At 41.4% G+C, this 19,135-nt stretch overlaps 1 protein-coding gene across 4 annotated transcripts in view; it reads left to right on the forward strand.

Moving 5' to 3' along the window:
• Positions 1 to 19,135, forward strand: part of LOC129761262 (neuropathy target esterase sws) — a 69,080-nt gene that overhangs the window by 20,458 nt on the left and 29,487 nt on the right. Inside the window, exons 10-13 of one of the 4 annotated variants that reach the window (XM_055759036.1) lie at positions 14,949 to 15,065; positions 17,428 to 17,639; positions 17,714 to 17,925; positions 17,994 to 18,505. The exons of 1 other annotated variant lie outside the window; for it this stretch is intronic. In XM_055759036.1, coding sequence (XP_055615011.1) covers positions 14,949 to 15,065; positions 17,428 to 17,639; positions 17,714 to 17,925; positions 17,994 to 18,300 — 848 coding nt within the window. In that variant the 3' untranslated portion in view covers positions 18,301 to 18,505. Of the gene's footprint in view, positions 1 to 14,948; positions 15,066 to 17,326; positions 17,356 to 17,427; positions 17,640 to 17,713; positions 17,926 to 17,993; positions 18,506 to 19,135 lie in introns of those variants that run through there. 2 more of the 4 variants (XM_055758993.1, XM_055759127.1) reach the window with 2 other exon arrangements.

Below are 19,135 nucleotides of genomic sequence, written 5' to 3' on the forward strand. Positions count from 1 at the left end.
TTGGTGGTTGTTAATAACGGTTTTGAAAGACCGGTTTTCTAGAAAACTTTTAACGAAGAGACCTAATCTCCCACGAATCCCCCAGTCGAAAAGGCTTTTCAGCACTGGGTACCTCCATGCCCGATCGAAGGCCTTGGATAAATCCAGGGAAACAATATCAATGTGGTGTAATTTTTCAGTTGCGTCGTCTAGGATTTTTTCGATTGCTACAAGGCAATCTTCTGTACCTTTTCCCGCACGGAAGGCGAATTGTCTGGGATCAATCAGCTTATTTGACTCTAGAAAAGTCGTTAAGCGTCGATTGATCATTTTTTCCAAGACTTTCCCAACACAACTTAGGAGAGTGATGGGGCGGAAATTGTCAAGAAGATGATTGTTCATGTCTGGTTTCGGGATACAGATCATTAAACCCTCTTTCCAGCAACTGGGGAGGGTTCCACTGTCCCAGACTTTGTTGAGGAGCTTCAGAAGTGCTTTTTTCCCGAGATGGGGTAGATTCTTAAGCATAGGGTAGCTGATGTCATCAGGTCCTGTGGATCCTTGTTTGACTTTGTTCAGTACCCAATCGAGCTCTTTGAGGGAGAGGTTTTTGTTGAAGTCAAATTCCACATCGGTATGAAAATCGATGGGAATTCTTTCGCATTCCGTTTTGTGGGTTAGAAAGGTTTGGTCGTAGTGTTACGACAACCGTCACCACGTCGTCACTGAGTAATGGTGTGATCGGGTGATCCCTCGACGTAACCAAATCGGAAGTCTGAGTGTCAAATAAATTCTATTATTCATTCTGAATTGTGTTAGGAACCACGTTAGAAGCATACGATTAACGCACACGATTTAATATAATTAATCTTTGCATATTTTTCTATAAAGGTAATGCGTTAAATAATTTGTATTAATAGTTCTATAAAAATTTAATGTAGCATTCATCAATAGCACGTATAAACAATAATTATTGAATTAGATAAGTGGATAATTCATCCATTATTTTCCCACTGGAATGTAAGTAATTACATATCTAAATAACCTTTGTAAAACCTAATTGGAATAAAAATTGCAGCTTTGAAGCTGTAAGTAACAGCTATTAAAATTTCGGTGTTTGGTTACCGCCACATTAACTTCAAAGATTCCATCGATTTCGCTACGAGAACAGTTTTCTCGGAATACGATGGAAGTAGCAAAGGATTCTACAACGGACGTCCACCAGAATCCACCCGAAGGCACAGAGAATTGCGCTTTGTGCGATCGTCCCAATTCGTACGACAACCTAGTGCAGTGTGACCGTTGTGATCGGTTCGTGCACTACAGCTGCGCAGGGGTCAACGATTCTATAGCTAACCTCGATCGGAGTTTTGTGTGTAAGCAGTGCACAGAGAGGGATGAACGGACGTCCAACAGATCCAGAAGATCCAGCCAGGGATCTCGTAGTAGCCGAAGTTCGGCCCAGTTGGCATTGAATTTGAGGAAACTGGAAGAAGAAAATCAACTACGACTGAAAAGAATCGATGAAGAGGAGCGAATCAGAAAGATGAGATTGGAAGCAGAGGAAACGTTAATTCGTCAAAAGTTAGATCTACTTCAAGCGGATCTTGATAGAGATGATGACAGGGCTAGCAACAGAAGTGAGGTTAGTAGACGGGTAGTCCGTGAAAACACTGAGTCGTGGGTTAGAAAAGGTCAGACTGAAGGAGCAATCAGTAATGCTGCCGCGTCGTCCAGTAATCACCCACAATGGTGTCCACTGAACAATGATGAAGCAACTATTCAGCCGTCAAACCCTTCTGCCCTAGGACAGTTAGTAGAACTAAACGTTCCAGTACAAGGACCTTCGGTGTCCAACAAAACAAGTACTCCTAAAGACGTTTCGACAGGAACCAGCATTATACACAAGTCAACGTCGGGGTCGGTTCCCAACACCATTTCGATCGTTTCGACCGGCCAGCCAGCACCAGTATCCAGCGTAATTGTTGCCGTTCCAATGAGCAATGTGACCACTTCGGTACAAGTACAGCCTCCGAAGCCGATTTCAAATAGTGCAGTGACCTTTTCTTCGACACAAGGGCAGTATGCAGTTACGAATCTCGAACCTGTTACGGCAGCTATGCCATTTTATCAACAGCCGTCAGTCCCGTTCAGCAGTGGCGAAACATCAACGTCAGTACACTTTCCGAGTATGAAACACACTAATCGTGAAACATGTATTAGGCCCGTGACAACAGTGCCCACAATAAATACGACATATCACGTTCCTCCGTCTAGTGTTTCATTGGTTCCACAGCCAATGCCAATTCAACAGCCGTCTGGTTATCATTATTCGTCAGTTCATGACATGATGCCGTTAGAACCACGACCAGAGTATAGCCAGACGAAACAGATTAACCCTACAACAGTAACGTCAAATCCGAACCAACCATCTAGGTTCACATCGTACCGCCCACCTCACGCATTTCGTTCGCTGATACCAGAGCCATCGTTACAAATACCGCGCAGTTTTCCAACAGTCAGCTCATCCACTGAAACAATTCCGACAATTTTCGATACAATTCCTCACACGTCACTTACTCAATCACATATGTCAGGTCGTCCTCCATTAGAATTCGGACAAACTTACGGAGGAATAAACACAAACGTACCACGTGTGTCAGTTCCATATGGGTCGGGGCAAAGCAACCCTATTGGCAATGTAGGGCCAAATGCAGTACAAGTAGCGGCTCGTCAAGTTATACCAAGAGAATTACCAGTTTTCTCAGGAGATCCCCAAGACTGGCCCATTTTTCACAGTGCATTTCGAAATTCCACTCAAGTATGCGGATACAGTGATGCCGAAAACTTGGCTCGTCTGCAGCGGTGTTTACGAGGGCACGCCTTGGAGGCTGTGCGGAGCCGACTTTTAATTCCGGAATCAGTTCCCCATGTAATGACTACTTTACAGCGATTGTATGGACGACCGGAAGTGATAATTAATGCTTTGCTGAAGCAACTACGCAATGTGCCAGCGCCAAGGGCGGATGATTTGAAAACGTTGATCAGATATGGTATGGCTGTACAAAATTTGGTCGAGCATATGATTGTTGCGGAACAACAACATCATTTGTCGAATCCCATGCTGCTCTACGAGTTGGTGGAAAGATTGCCGCCTAATTTTAAGCTTGAATAGGCGAACTATAAGCGAACAAGGTTAGAAGTGAACCTGGTCATTTTCGCTGAGTTTATGACAGACTTGGTAGCGATGGCAAGCGATGTGACGATGTATGTTGATCCAATGAATGCAACATCTACCAAGCTGGATAAGAATAAACGTGATAAGCATCCGAGGGAAAACTTATTCGTTCACCATACGGAAACAAGTGCGAACCAGACTGGCAAAGTAAAAGAAACTTTGTCGACAGAATTTATACCAGTGAAAACCTGCACTTATTGTAATCAAGCTGGACACCTCATTATGGATTGCTATGCGTTTAAACGATTGAATGTTGAAGATCGATGGAAAGCAGTCCGCGAGAAAGGGTTATGTCGCATCTGCTTGGTGCCACACAAATCATGGCCGTGTCGCTCTAAAAGAGAATGTGAGTTCGAGAGCTGCCGTCTACGCCACAACTCACTGTTACACTCTACAACTCCAGGGAATAGTAAACCTGGTTCTTCAAAATCATCAGACAATATAAGTAACATCGCGCACCAAAATCACCATTTCATGAAAGTATGTTCTCTGCTGCGTTATATACCGATTACACTCTACGCAAATGGTATAGAGGCGAGACTGTTCGCTTTTCTTGATGACGGATCGACGTCGACTATAATTGAAGCTGAGGTGGCTGAACAACTTGGAGTGGTAGGACCAGAAGAACCACTTCATCTCTGCTGGACAGGTGATGTGATGAGAGTCGAAGAGAAGTCACAACGCATCCAGTTGAATATTTCCGGAACTAATATGAAAAAGCAGTACCCTTTGACTAACGTACGAACGGTGAAGCACCTCAAGCTTCCAAGCCAGACGTTGAATATTGACGAAATATGTAACACACACCCATACCTCAAAGATTTGCCTATAACAAGCTACTTCGATGTTAGACCAAAAATTATTATTGGGGTCGATAACGCGACATTAATTAGTACACTGAAGCTAAGGGAAGGAAGTAAGGAAGGTCTCATAGCCTCTAAAACCCGACTTGGTTGGAGCATCTACGGTCAACATTCGGGATCGGAAGATTCAGTACACCTTCATCTACACTCAGTACAAGAAACACGAGTCCCTGACAATGCAACGTTGCACGATCTCATGAGGCAGTTCTTCAACATAGAAGAGTCCTGTGTCACTACGAAACCTGAATCAGAAAAAAACAAGCGAGCAACAGAAATTCTCGAACGAACAACTGTTCGCGTTCCAACTGGCTATGAAGTCGGTCTACTCTGGAATCAGGATGAGTACAAACTACCCAACACGTATCCGCTTGCGCTTCGTCGTCTGAAGTGCTTGGAAAAGCGATTATTGCGAAATCCCCACTTGTATGCCAAGGTACGAGAAATAATAGAAAACTACGTCGAGAAAGGCTACGCTCATCGTGCTTCGAAATTGGAATTGGAGTTAACAGACGATCGGAAAACCTGGTACTTGCCACTTGGAGTGGTACAAAATCCCAAAAAACCGAACAAGGTGCGCTTAATTTGGGATGCGGCAGCAGTTGTGGAAGGTTTGAGTTTTAATGACCTTGTGCTGAAAGGTCCAGATATGATGGCTTCGCTCATCGCCGTTCTAATGAAGTTTCGCGAGAGAAATGTAGCGATCGGTGGAGATTTGCGTGAAATGTTTCACCAAATTATGATTCGTGCAGAAGATAGACAGTTCCTGCGTTTTTTATGGAGAGATCACCCGGAAGATTCGCCGCAAGTGTTTGTAATGGACGTGGCCATTTTCGGTGCATCCTGTTCTCCATGTATAGCACAGTTCGTGAAGAACAAAAATGCGGAGGAGTTCTCGGAGGAGTTTCCACGAGCAGCCAAGGCAGTCATCGACAACCACTATGTCGATGACTATCTCGACAGTGTGGATACGGCGGAAGAGGCGGTAGAGTTGATGAAGCAGGTGAAATACATTCACGCTAACGGAGGATTTAAGATTCGGCAGTTCATCTCGAATTCCCAAGAGGTCTTGCTAAGTCTCGGAGTGCAGCAAGAAATCGAGAACAAAAGCATGAATTTGGATTCGCAATCTGAACGAGTCTTGGGAATGTATTGGGTTCCCGCGCAGGACATATTCACCTTCATTTCTCCTTCAGAAGTGAAAGTATCATCGGCAGAATCATCGATTCTCACCAAAAGACAGGTTTTGAAGATTATAATGAGTGTCTTTGACCCATTAGGTTTGATAGCGCATTTTATTATACATGGAAAAATCCTAATGCAACATATCTGGCGCGCTGGAACAAACTGGGATGAACAAATTCCCGATCACTTGCAAGACAGCTGGAATAACTGGCAAGAGTATCTCAAACGTTTAAATGAGATCAAGATCACTCGATGTCTGTTAGGTTGCACACGTTCAGATCAGTCAAGGACGTCGGAACTGCATGCCTTTGTGGATGCAAGTCGGCAGGCCTATGCTTGTGCAATCTACCTGCGAACCCGCGGGGAATCCGGTGTTGAATGCTCTCTCATCATTGCGAAAAGTAAAGTAGCACCGTTGAAACCAGTTTCGATACCCAGGTTGGAGCTTCAGGCTGCACTAATCGGAGCACGCTTGATGGAAAACGTGTGTCAGAGTCTGACGCTTCCCTATTCACGACGGATATTCTGGTCAGATTCCTCCACGGTGCTCTCATGGCTAAATTCGGATGCCTTCCGTTATCATCAATATGTAGCATTCCGTGTGGGTGAAATTCTGTCCACAACAAGAGTTGATGAGTGGAGATATGTTCCCTCAAAGTTAAATGTCGCGGATGACGCCACCAAATGGCAGGCTGGTCCGGACCTTAGCACCGAAAGTCGATGGTTAAACGGTCCAACTTTTCTTCGCCATTCAGAATCACGATGGCCGTTACAACCAGAACGTCAGGAGACCTTGGAAGAGCAAGTTAAGCAGTTATTCCTTCATCAGCAATTAGTACACGACACGCTTATAGAAGTAACCCGTTTCTCTAGTTGGAGCCGGCTACATCGAACAGTTGCATTCGTGTGCAGAGCAAGGACACTGTTCATGAAAAAAGGTGGATCAGATGAAATCCGAGGATGGCTTTCTTCGGAAGAACTTGTTGAAGCCGAAAATGTATTATGGCGGCAAACGCAGCAAGAAATATTTCATCGAGAATATCAAGTGCTGAATGTACGGATGGATGAAAACGATCAGGTCAGGCCGTTGGTGGATAGAACAAGTCCACTATATAAACTATCTCCATTCATCGATCAATCAGGGGTTATTCGAATGGGCAGTCGTATTGGGGCTGCCCCATTCGCCCCATACGAAGCTAAGTACCCCATAATTTTACCGAAACAACATCCGATAACCTTCCTTCTTACTGACAGCTATCACCGACGTTTACTTCATGCCAACAACGAGACGGTTTTCAACGATATGAGGCAAAGGTTCTACGTTCCTGCTTTGCGACGACTGGTAAGAAAAGTAGCATCCGAATGTCAGTGGTGCAAAAACACCAAAGCAGCTCCTCGAACTCCCCGGATGGCACCGTTACCAAGAGCACGATTAATACCCTTCGTAAAACCGTTCTCCTACGTTGGTATTGACTACTTCGGGCCGATGTTAGTCAAAATCGGAAGAAGCCAAGTCAAACGTTGGGTGGCTATATTCACCTGCCTGAACATTCGAGCGGTCCATATGGAAGTCGTCCATAGTCTATCGACGCAGTCGTGTATAATGGCTTTTCGGCGGTTCGTGGCACGTCGCGGAGCACCTCTCGAAGTGTACAGCGATAACGGCACCTGTTTTATCGGGGCAAATCGCCAATTGAGGATGGAGATAAAAAAGGCAAACGAAACCTGCGCTTCTACATTCACAAACGCACGCACAAAATGGATTTTCAATCCACCCGCAGCTCCACACATGGGTGGACTGTGGGAACGGATGGTGCGATCCGTAAAAACGGCCATGATTGCTATCGGAAATGGACAGCGACATCCGAATGAAGAAGTCTTTGAAACCATCGTTCTTGAAGCTGAATCGGTTATCAACTCACGTCCTCTAACCTACATCGCTCTTGATTCGGCGGATCAGGAGGCGCTCACGCCCAGTCATTTTTTGTTGTATGGAACACAGGGGGTGAACCAACCAGCAGTACAACCATCAGACTATCGTTGTGCATTGAGAGATAGCTGGAAGTTAGCACAGTGGATGATCGACGAATTCTGGCGCCGTTGGACAAAAGAGTACCTTCCGGTCATAGCCAGAAGATCTAAGTGGTTTGAGCCAGTGAAGCCACTCCAGGTAGGGAATGTTGTAATCGTGGTAGATGAAACGACGCGGAACCAATGGTTGAAAGGAAGGATCACAGAGGTATTCGTAGCTCCTGATGGACAAGTCAGGAAAGCTAGAGTTCTAACGGCGAAGGGAATCATCTTGCGACCAGCTGTGAAGATAGCAGTATTGGACGTCTTCGGAACTCCCGGACCACACGGGTCGGGGAATGTTACGACAACCGTCACCACGTCGTCACTGAGTGTGAGGGTGATCCCTCGACGTAACCAAATCGGAAGTCTGAGTGTCAAATAAATTCTATTATTCATTCTGAATTGTGTTAGGAACCACGTTAGAAGCATACGATTAACGCACACGATTTAATATAATTAATCTTTGCATATTTTTCTATAAAAGTAATGCGTTAAATAATTTGTATTAATAGTTCTATAAAAATTTAATGTAGCATTCATCAATAGCACGTATAAACAATAATTATTGAATTAGATAAGTGGATAATTCATCCATTATTTTCCCACTGGAATGTAAGTAATTACATATCTAAATAACCTTTGTAAAACCTAATTGGAATAAAAATTGCAGCTTTGAAGCTGTAAGTAACAGCTATTAAAATTTCGGTGTTTGGTTACCGCTACACGTAGTTTTGATTGGAGGAGGCGGAAGCAAAGAAATCTCCAAACGCCTCGGCGATGATTTTCCGGTCATTGGTGTATTGACCGTTAATTAGAAGATTATATTCTTTGCTTCTTTTCTTTCCATGAAGCCTGCCAATCTTACTCCATAACTCCTTTGTTGACGCGTTGGGATTAATTTCGCTGACGAATTTAACCCAACTGTTGTGCTTGGCTGTGTTGATAGCAGTCTTAGCTTCTTTGCGAGCCCTTTGGAACTCTGCAAGCAGAGTGGGTCTCAGTGGGCTGTCCGGATGGGCCTTTCTTAATTTGCGTAGGGCCTTACGTCGACCTTTGATTGCTGCCTTCAGCTCAGGCGACCACCATGGGACACATTTCCTGCCAGGGATGCCACTGGTTCTGGGGATGTGCACCATTGCATCTTCTAGGACAACTTTGGAGAATTCCTTGGCTGTCCAATCTCGTTTAGCGGAGAGGCGGTTTTCAATGTCAAACTGATAGCCAGCCCAGTCAGCGTATTCAAATTTCCATCTTGGCCTTGTTGAAAACTCTGGAGAAGTTTGGCCGAAGGAAGTGAAGATTGGAAAATGATCGCTTCCGCAAGTATCATCGTGGATGTTCCAAGAAAGTTTTGAAGATAGTTTGTCTGATACTATAGTGAGATCGATGGCTGAAGTAGTACCAGAATAATGGATTCTGGTGTGTTGGCCGTTGTTAAGAAGGAGAAGAGAATGGTCGGATATGAAATCCTCAATGATGGATCCTTTTCGATCGAGGTATGCACCTCCCCAGGCGTATGAGTGGGCGTTGAAATCACCCATAAGCATGATTGGGGCGGGAAGTTGGGCGAACAGATGGTCCAGTTGGCCGCGTAGAGTGTTCGGATCGGAATCATAAGTGATGTAGATGCTAACGACGGTGATTGAAAAGGGGTGTTTAATGCGCACTACCACTGCCTGAAGATCAGTGGTAATGGGAAGAAGATCATGTGGAGTGCCATCTTTGATTGCGATTGCAACTCCGTTTTTTGAGGGGTTGGGACCCTCTTTGAAATATGTGATATATTTTGAGATGAAGTGTTTATTGAAATTGTTTGGTGTCATAGTTTCTTGAAGGGCTATGACTGTGGGATTAGAGTTCGAAATAAGCATTTTCAATTCTAGAATATTTCGTCGGATACTTCTGATGTTTCATTGTATCCCGAATTTCTGTGTTGGAGTGAATGTGTTGGTGTTTTTGACTCTAATTCCTAAGTCTTAAATGTGTGTATGTTTGAAATATTCAAGGAGAATTAGTTCGATGGTTCTTTACCCTTGGAAAGAGAAGCTTTCTTTGAGGTGTTGGTGTCGTTTTTGTTTGGTGTAGAAGTCTTTGGAGTGTTTGTTGTGTGTGTGTTGTTTTTTGTTGAGTGTGCGTTGCTGTTGTTGTTATTGTTGTTTTTTGTTTGATGCGTGTTGTTGTTGTTGTTTTTTGTTGGTGTTGTGTTGTTATTTGTTGGTGGTGTAGTTCTTTGTTCGTTTTTTGTTCTTTTCTTGTCCTTGTTATTTTGGATTTCATCTTCGGATTTTTGATCTGAATCAGAAGATGATCCTTTCGCCATTTTCCGTTTATTTTTATTTTTGTTTGGAACATCAGAAGTGTCCATTGAAATGACTGATTCGGATTCGGATTCCGTTGTTGAGCTGTCGGTTGTCGACTCTGTCATAGAAGTATCGATTGTAGTGTCAATTGCGATTGATTGAAAAACCACAAAACCAAATGTATTTGGTCACTGTGTTACATGGATAGAAAACATTCAATTAAACTCTTTCACATGAATATATTTTGAAAATTCCCAAAGGAACTGGCAGATTATTTTCAGTAACGATTAGATATTTCCACATTTTCCTCGATACTGGAAGCCCACCAGTGGTTAATGCCAACTCGATAACCACCTGTTAATAGCACTTGATTGAAACATATTTGGTCACAGTGTAACATGGATAGAAAACATTCAATTAAACTCTTTCACATGAATATATTTTGAAAATTCCCAGAGGAACTGGCAGATTATTTTCAGTAACGATTAGATATTTCCACATTTTCCTCGATACTGGAAGCCCACCAGTGGTTAATGCCAACTCGATAACCACCTGTTAATAGCACTTGATTGAAACATATTTGGTCACTGTGTTACATGGATAGAAAACATTCAATTAAACTCTTTCACATGAATATATTTTGAAAATTCCCAAAGGAACTGGCAGATTATTTTCAGTAACGATTAGATATTTCCACATTTTCCTCGATACTGGAAGCCCACCAGTGGTTAATGCCAACTCGATAACCACCTGTTAATAGCACTTGATTGAAACATATTTGGTCACAGTGTAACATGGATAGAAAACATTCAATTAAACTCTTTCACATGAATATATTTTGAAAATTCCCAAAGGAACTGGCAGATTATTTTCAGTAACGATTAGTTATTTCCACATTTTCCTCGATACTGGAAGCCCACCAGTGGTTAATGCCAACTCGATAACCACCTGTTAATAGCACTTGATTGAAACATATTTGTTCACAGTGTAACATGGATAGAAAACATTCAATTAAACTCTTTCACATGAATATATTTTGAAAATTCCCAAAGGAACTGGCAGATTATTTTCAGTAACGATTAGATATTTCCACATTTTCCTCGATACTGGAAGCCCACCAGTGGTTAATGCCAACTCGATAACCACCTGTTAATAGCACTTGATTGAAACATATTTGGTCACAGTGTTACATGGATAGAAAACATTCAATTAAACTCTTTCACATGAATATATTTTGAAAATTCCCAGAGGAACTGGCAGATTATTTTCAGTAACGATTAGTTAATTCCACATTTTCCTCGATACTGGAAGCCCACCAGTGGTTAATGCCAACTCGATAACCACCTGTTAATAGCACTTGATTGAAACATATTTGGTCACAGTGTAACATGGATAGAAAACATTCAATTAAACTCTTTCACATGAATATATTTTGAAAATTCCCAGAGGAACTGGCAGATTATTTTCAGTAACGATTAGTTATTTCCACATTTTCCTCGATACTGGAAGCCCACCAGTGGTTAATGCCAACTCGATAACCACCTGTTAATAGCACTTGATTGAAACATATTTGGTCACAGTGTTACATGGATAGAAAACATTCAATTAAACTCTTTCACATGAATATATTTTGAAAATTCCCAAAGGAACTGGCAGATTATTTTCAGTAACGATTAGATATTTCCACATTTTCCTCGATACTGGAAGCCCACCAGTGGTTAATGCCAACTCGATAACCACCTGTTAATAGCACTTGATTGAAACATATTTGGTCACAGTGTAACATGGATAGAAAACATTCAATTAAACTCTTTCACATGAATATATTTTGAAAATTCCCAAAGGAACTGGCAGATTATTTTCAGTAACGATTAGATATTTCCACATTTTCCTCGATACTGGAAGCCCACCAGTGGTTAATGCCAACTCGATAACCACCTGTTAATAGCACTTGATTGAAACATATTTGGTCACAGTGTAACATGGATAGAAAACATTCAATTAAACTCTTTCACATGAATATATTTTGAAAATTCCCAGAGGAACTGGCAGATTATTTTCAGTAACGATTAGTTATTTCCACATTTTCCTCGATACTGGAAGCCCACCAGTGGTTAATGCCAACTCGATAACCACCTGTTAATAGCACTTGATTGAAACATATTTGGTCACAGTGTAACATGGATAGAAAACATTCAATTAAACTCTTTCACATGAATATATTTTGAAAATTCCCAAAGGAACTGGCAGATTATTTTCAGTAACGATTAGATATTTCCACATTTTCCTCGATACTGGAAGCCCACCAGTGGTTAATGCCAACTCGATAACCACCTGTTAATAGCCGCGCGTGTATGTGTGTGTAGCGATGTCTTCCCAGGGAACCGTTTGTGGCATCACTCTCCTCCTTATAGATTCCCTTCTGGCCTAGGGTGCACAAACAGGCTCTTGGTGACACCGTTCATCCGCGCTTTCATGATAAATACAGAGCTTCACCGCAACAGCGACAACATGCTCCAATCGCTGTTCAATTAGAACTGAGTGGATTTCAGAGCGCCGCTCGCTTATATACCGATTGGTGATTTCAATAGCCTGTTTTGAAAGCAATTTTAAGACTATTGAAACAAGTTTTTGGATCAAAAAGTAACAAGTATATAACGCGTAGACATTTTATCTTTCGAATGAAGTGTTTATCATACCATTTCGTTCAGTTGTTTAGGAGCTATTAACGCTCAAAATCTCGGTCTCCGGCGTAACGCTTTCGTTTTCGAAACTTTGATTTTACACCCCGGTATAGAAATGAAAGGCGTAGTCCTACGTCAAAAACCTAGTTCATAATGTTTCTCAGCCTCAGGACAATATTTGAAAAAACTGGAAGATTTCAGGATTTAACTGTTTGATTGGATCGAGAGAAAAAAAACTGGAATAATCCAGTTTAAACTGGAACATTGGCAATGCTGCCCACAGGGTCCGCTAGCGTTGAAGTTGAGGTTAACCACACGATTTTCCGGAGATTAGGGCTAAGTTTTAACTCCAACGCTCATTTCCGGACTTACGACCGAGAATAGAGTTTTCTAATGTTTGCAATCGTCAATCGAGACCCTCTACATTCTGAGAAAAGAACTGCTCTCAGTTTTCTGGAGAAAAAACCACGGGGCACAATTGTGTCCGAGTGTCAAGAAAAATTATCGCAGCTTCACAGTTTGGCATCTTCACCAGGGGCAAACTCCAGCCTTACCATGGCAACACATGCGAGATCACCGACGGATCCAAGTGCAACGATTTATGTCTCAAAAAGCCGAAGTTGTTCGAAACGTATGGTTTTGGGTGCCAATAAAAATAGTTATCTCGATTTTTCATTCGAGACCTTGCTTCGAAATGTTGATTTGCACGATAATATACCCTATGCAAAATATTAGCTTATTCGGACTTCATTTTTCGATTTCCAAAAAACTCAAACGCAAACGCTTTGCGCCACTTTTCCTTAAGTTCGATTGAGCTTCAATTTTGCATAGAGTATTTTTTCGAGGTGGTGAACAAAAAAAAAGGCGAGACAAATCGATTAGTTTATAACTTTTTAGCGTTTGGGTAGAAATTGATGAAATTTTTAATAAAATTAGCTAAGAATGTAATGTTTACATCGCGAGAATTTATTCGCAATCCAAGGGGTTATCTTGATAGTATTAGAGCAACAGGATGTACGTTGTCGTGGAAAATCCGACTGCGTCCCACAGATGGATCGGGAATCAACTGGGAATAAATCATTCGACGGTGTCCGCTGTTCAAAAAACAAAAAAAAAGATGAAGCGTGTTGACCTCCACGTCTTCAAGGTCCAAAAGGACCTTACTGGGTCGACAAACAAAACACCGTGGCGAAAACCCGCGCCAGAAAGCTGTACCGAGAATGGTTGACGAAATCACGGTGCGTCGTGATGGGGACGAGACGTTTGGCCATTCCTGAGGACGTAAGGTTGAAGAAGGTGGACGAGTTCGCAAGAAGACTCAACGTAGTACCCTGCGCAAATCTACCGGGACGAGTGCTATCAGAAGCGCCTGTGCCCTGCCTGCGGTCTCATGGAGGCCAGATTAGGCATCCGGTATGGTGTGGCGGCCGGTGTTAGACTACTACAGTATTATAAATATTAGTTTTGTTCTAAAATACATCAACCCATCAAACTTGCAAACCCGATTGAGAAGTTTTGGGTCATCATAAAAGACAGATTCCGTAAAACATCTAAACCTTAGTTTCTAAGGTATTGGAAAATGAGTTGGATTTGGAAAAACAGTAGATTAAAATATCAACAGAAGTTGGTCCCCACATTGCCTAAAACATTATTAGCGTTTTCAATGGCAAAGTTTGGGCATTCGGTTATGGAGAGGAGATACAATAAAGCAATGAAGTAGAAGCCTAATCAAAATGTTGTGGTTTATTCCAAGTTAGTTTGAAGAATGGGACAGAATGTACCCATTGGAGATATTCTGTCTTAGATGTCAACTACTTCATTATTCAGGCATCCTCGAATTTTAAGAAACAATAGCTTTCATCGAATTCATTTTGTCGTACTGGCTATGAATACAATGATTATTATGACAAATGCTGTTCAACTTCCTCAATTCACAAAATGCGGTTCGACGACATATTTCTTAGACTAATAAAAAAAAAACTATTATTATTATTATCAGAATCGATTACATCAAATCTCTGGATAATAATGAATACAACAAAATAAATTAGCTGACGAGTCAGGTTATTGTGTAGTGAGAAAAGATCCATGGATCAGCAGGTGTGATAACAAATCTAGATTTGATACTTGTATTGTTAACCACAAATGATTACTTGGGCTTCACAAACAATGACCGTCGAACCATCGAGAATTCCGGATTCCGCACTTATACATCCCTAATCACGTTTGATTTGACGTCCCGGCTTTTTTTTTCTGTAGAATCTATCCTTATTAGAGTGCCACATAAGACACACAATTCATTCCAAGATTGGTTATTTATTATCGGTGTTGTTTAGTTTATTCTTATTTGCGACAGCGCCTTTTACAGGAAAGAAAAAAGAGAGTAGTTTGCAAAGGACTACAACCAATTGGAAACATAAATGCTCAGAACTATATTTGTTGGTGTTTTATTTTTTCGCTGACGCTATAAAATGTATAATAAAAATTGCAATTTTATTGGCCCCTTATTTTTCAAGAAATTTCTCAAATCTTTCGTTGTAAATGTTGGCAGGAACTTTTCAGTTTTTTTTGTTTATATGTTATGTTGAATTTCTATTGCTAAACTGTTATTCAAATCGACACCTATTAGGAACACTGTGGCGCTATGTTCGTGCTAGTATGTCCGTAGCAGGTATATTCCCTCCTATCTGTGATAATAGAGATGGTCATCTACTGTTAGATGGTTGTTACACAAATAACGTTCCAGGTAAATTTCGTGCATATTATACTACTAACTACTAGTTTAACAAATTTTATATTTAGAGTAAGTATCATTCATGTTTTTTTTCTGTTCAATATTTTAATGTCCGATGCTTTGTGTTGTGCTGTCTGAGTGTACAAACATTGTTTTGGGCTCACATGAAAAGAGAACGATATCGTAATTATAACAGGGTTATACTATCTAACGGTAGCCATGAGGTAAACTAAACGATGTCACTCGGAGACCGTCCGGGGTATCCTAATGTAGCCAAAATCCTTGAAATGATCACTAATGAGCTAGTTTTGACAAATCATGAAGTTTAATGTATCGCATGATGGGATTTGATTCGAGTCATAAAGTAGTCGCATCTCTTGAAAATTTATGTGAATATGAATTAATATGTTTATATCGTTTTATTGTGTTCAAAATATGTTTCTTTACCATTCATGAAAATGCAAACTAAAAGCATATTGCATAAAAATTATCTTTTTCTGAACAGTCTGTTCAATAAATTGTCATTATCGTCATATCGGACCGTTTTTTTATATCCAGTCATATGTACTTCAGCCCTGAAAATAATTCATATACAGTGAACGAACGAACGTGATGAATTATAGAGGTTTTAAACTTTTCAGTTCATTCGCCTCTAAAATATACAGTGATTTCCTCCAGTTGGGCATACCGAGGCACCACTCAGTGTCGTGTTAGAAGCGATTGTGATTTGTAATTGGACATATCAACAAACACAACACAATGTGAAAAACAAGTTGAAACAAGAAAATCATTGGAAATCTAACAAATAACCATTAGAAAAGTGTGCAAAATACATAATCTAACGTTTGCATTAAAAAAGTGGACTTTTTTCGGATGGTGATAAAAAAAAGTAAGACTAAAACTAAGTTTGATAAATTTACCATGGAAGGTAATTATATTAGCTTACCTGCAAAAAAATTCTACGTCCTTGCAAGCGGCATTCCGGCAGTTAACGGGAACATCCGCCATGGCGGACGAAAACATGCGTGTAGACATGTTTTTGAGCTCTTTCTTCGTTTTGTTTATCAATTCCTTCTCAGTTTTCTCGACAAAATTGTTGGAGTAGATCTTACGCTTCAGGTTTGCCCAGAAATTCTCGATGGGACGCAGCTGGAAGACGTTGGGCGGGTTCGCCGACTTGGGTACCACATCGATATTCAGCCGCTCCATCTCCTCTAACGATCGCTTCGAGTAGTTGGCCGACGCCAGATCCGGTCAGAACACCGCGTCTTCGCCCTTATGATATTTCTTGATGAACGACGCAACTTCCGGCAGGCACTTCGTACTATGAATTTTCTCGTTCACAGCCAGTCCGGAGCTAAAGAAGAGTGGCTTTGACATCCCCTTCTCACTGATTGTCAGCCACAGCAACACCTTCTTGTGGAAATTGGTGCGTGAAATAAACTCCACTTCGGAGCTCACTTCCTTCATGGGGGAAGTAAAATACGAAGTGCCCTGACAGTCGTTACCATCCAGAATGAGATAGGCCTCGTCGTCCATCACCACCGCCTTGACGCGATCAGCCGCAAAAAACGACATGACCATCTTATTCAGCCGCTGCCGCTGCGTCATTGCCTGCAGCTCCGAGAACAGTGGACGGGATTTCCACTTCCTGACATGTATGTCCATGTTCGCCAGGTACTTTTTCACTGTTTGACCGGGTGCACCGACCTCCCGGCCAAGCGCACACAGCGATGTAGCCACTTTTCCCTCGATCTTCCTCTTCAGCATCCATTGGAGCTTCTTGTTGCTCAGGATCGTCAGCCGTCCGAAATCGGGCTTTCTTTCGATGCTCTGATTGTTGTCCAATAGTGCCAAGATGTTGTAAATGTAGAAACGGGCGTATCCGGCATCCTCAAAGTTCCACACGATGTCCGTTTTCGACGCGGCGAGGTACCGTTCTTTGAACGCGCACACTTCTGAACAGAGTAGCTTCACTGTTTTCGCCATCACGGTTAGAGTTCGACTGATAGAGCTGTCAATTTTTTTCTGCTGACTCATGGGTTACTATGATTGATGCTGCATGGGTAGTTTAGTCAGTGCATGTGAAGGTAAGCCCATGAATAATCGGCAATTTTTGTCCATTCTTTTTAATGCAAACGTTAGTAAAATGGTTGGAAAATGGTTGAGAACATTCCTAACAATTTATCGTGTTGCTGAAACCGGTACAAAGGATGTTTGCAAAAATGTCTAATTAGAAGATCAAATGTCCAATTATTTGTGTCACATTGCAGGTCTGTCCAATTAGTTAGATGTCTAATTAGAGACAAATCACTGTGTGACGAATGAACTTTATTGGAAAACTAATACTCACCAATGATAATTCGTACCCCAGCCGACGTGATGCGCGCCCAAGGTGCTTCTCACATAATCGCAATCGACGTCGGTTCACAGGATGATACTGACCTAACGGATTACGGAGATGACCTCTCCGGTTGGTGGTTGCTGTACAAGCGATGGAATCCATTCACATCGCCCGTCAAAGTGCCCAATCTGCCTGATATACAATCCCGCCTGGCGTATGTCTCTTGTGTACGACAACTAGAGGTAGAGTGAACTGAGCTTCGGATCTCAAACGTTGAACTTCGTCACTTCACTTTCATTCCCATTTATTCCCACAGGAGGTGAAAAAGAGCGATTACTGTGAGTACATCCGACCTCCAATCGATCGGTACAAGACGTTGGCTTTCGGAAGCTTTGACGAAATCAAAAATGTAGGCTACGAGCACGGAAAAAGCTTCTTCGAAAACATGGCTAAGAATGGCCGCCTATCTCGCTTTAACCAATGGAGCGTGAAGGATGTTCCACAGAAAGTGACGCATTCGCTAAACGAGTAATGATGCGGAACCCATCTGTCCACTTGGAGTAGATCTGATTCTTGTTTCTGTTCTTGTTTTCCAGATATACATTCATCGATTTAGCACAAATCGTTTGCAAGGTTCCTGAAACGTATCCCGAGCGTGTATATTCTTCGAGCGAGGACGATTACTACGATGGATACGCTTCGGAGCCTTCCACCATACCAATGAATAAAGGCGTATCGTTGAGAAATATGCGAGCCGCAGGATCTTTGTCCTTGTCTGAAAATGAAATGGACTCGGATGAACTGGAGATTCCGGTGGCGTTTAAGAAATTACAGGGTAACGCAACCTCCGATAGAAATGCTAGCGTACCGTTGACGCCAGAAAAAGCATCTCACAGCGATTAGTGATGCAATCACTCCCAATCTCTACCTAAATAGTCCAATATCAATCAATGAATCTACCGCTGTACATATTGTTCGCTATGCCAAATGCCTCGGATCAAGACAAAATTAGGAAAAACAGGCTGTAGATTGAATTGTTTATTTAATTTTTGTGATCAGTTTATACTATTATGTCAATAAATTAGACATTTTCAAAATAATACTCTCACATTATATGAGTTTTTATTGTTTTCGTTTGGTTATCAAAGACCATTCATTTGGGCCGGATAACGGAATACTGGAGGACGAACAGTCTGGGTTCAGGAACATCAGTTGTTTCTGAATTGTTTATATTTATTAACAACTAGCTGACTCGGCAAACTTCGTCCCGCCCAAAATTTATTTTTTGTTATCACATCCACGTTTTCTTACTAAGCGCTGTTCGTGGGTCCAATCGCAGAATTGTTCATTGATTGATCTTCTAATCTACCCTTTGAAATAACCTTTTACCATAAAATTCCTAGTACTTCTACCAAAACTCGTCATTATAATATCAGATTATTTTGAGACACAATTCTCGTTCAAGATTTTTCAACTACTTGCAAAGAACATGTTTCTCCGTCACATGGAATAAATGTTTGATACCGAAAATATGATAGATTAAAGACAGCCCTAAATCGGACAATTCCTCTCTCGAGTTTTGCTGTTATCAATTATCAACACATTCGGCGATCCATTTATATATATATATATATATATATATATATATATATATATATATATATATATATATATATATATATATATATATATATATATATATATATAGATAAAAGACGATATAGGAGTTCGTTTTATC

This window comes from Toxorhynchites rutilus, chromosome 1 (assembly GCF_029784135.1).
Source record: "Toxorhynchites rutilus septentrionalis strain SRP chromosome 1, ASM2978413v1, whole genome shotgun sequence".
Taxonomy (NCBI): domain Eukaryota; kingdom Metazoa; phylum Arthropoda; class Insecta; order Diptera; family Culicidae; genus Toxorhynchites; species Toxorhynchites rutilus.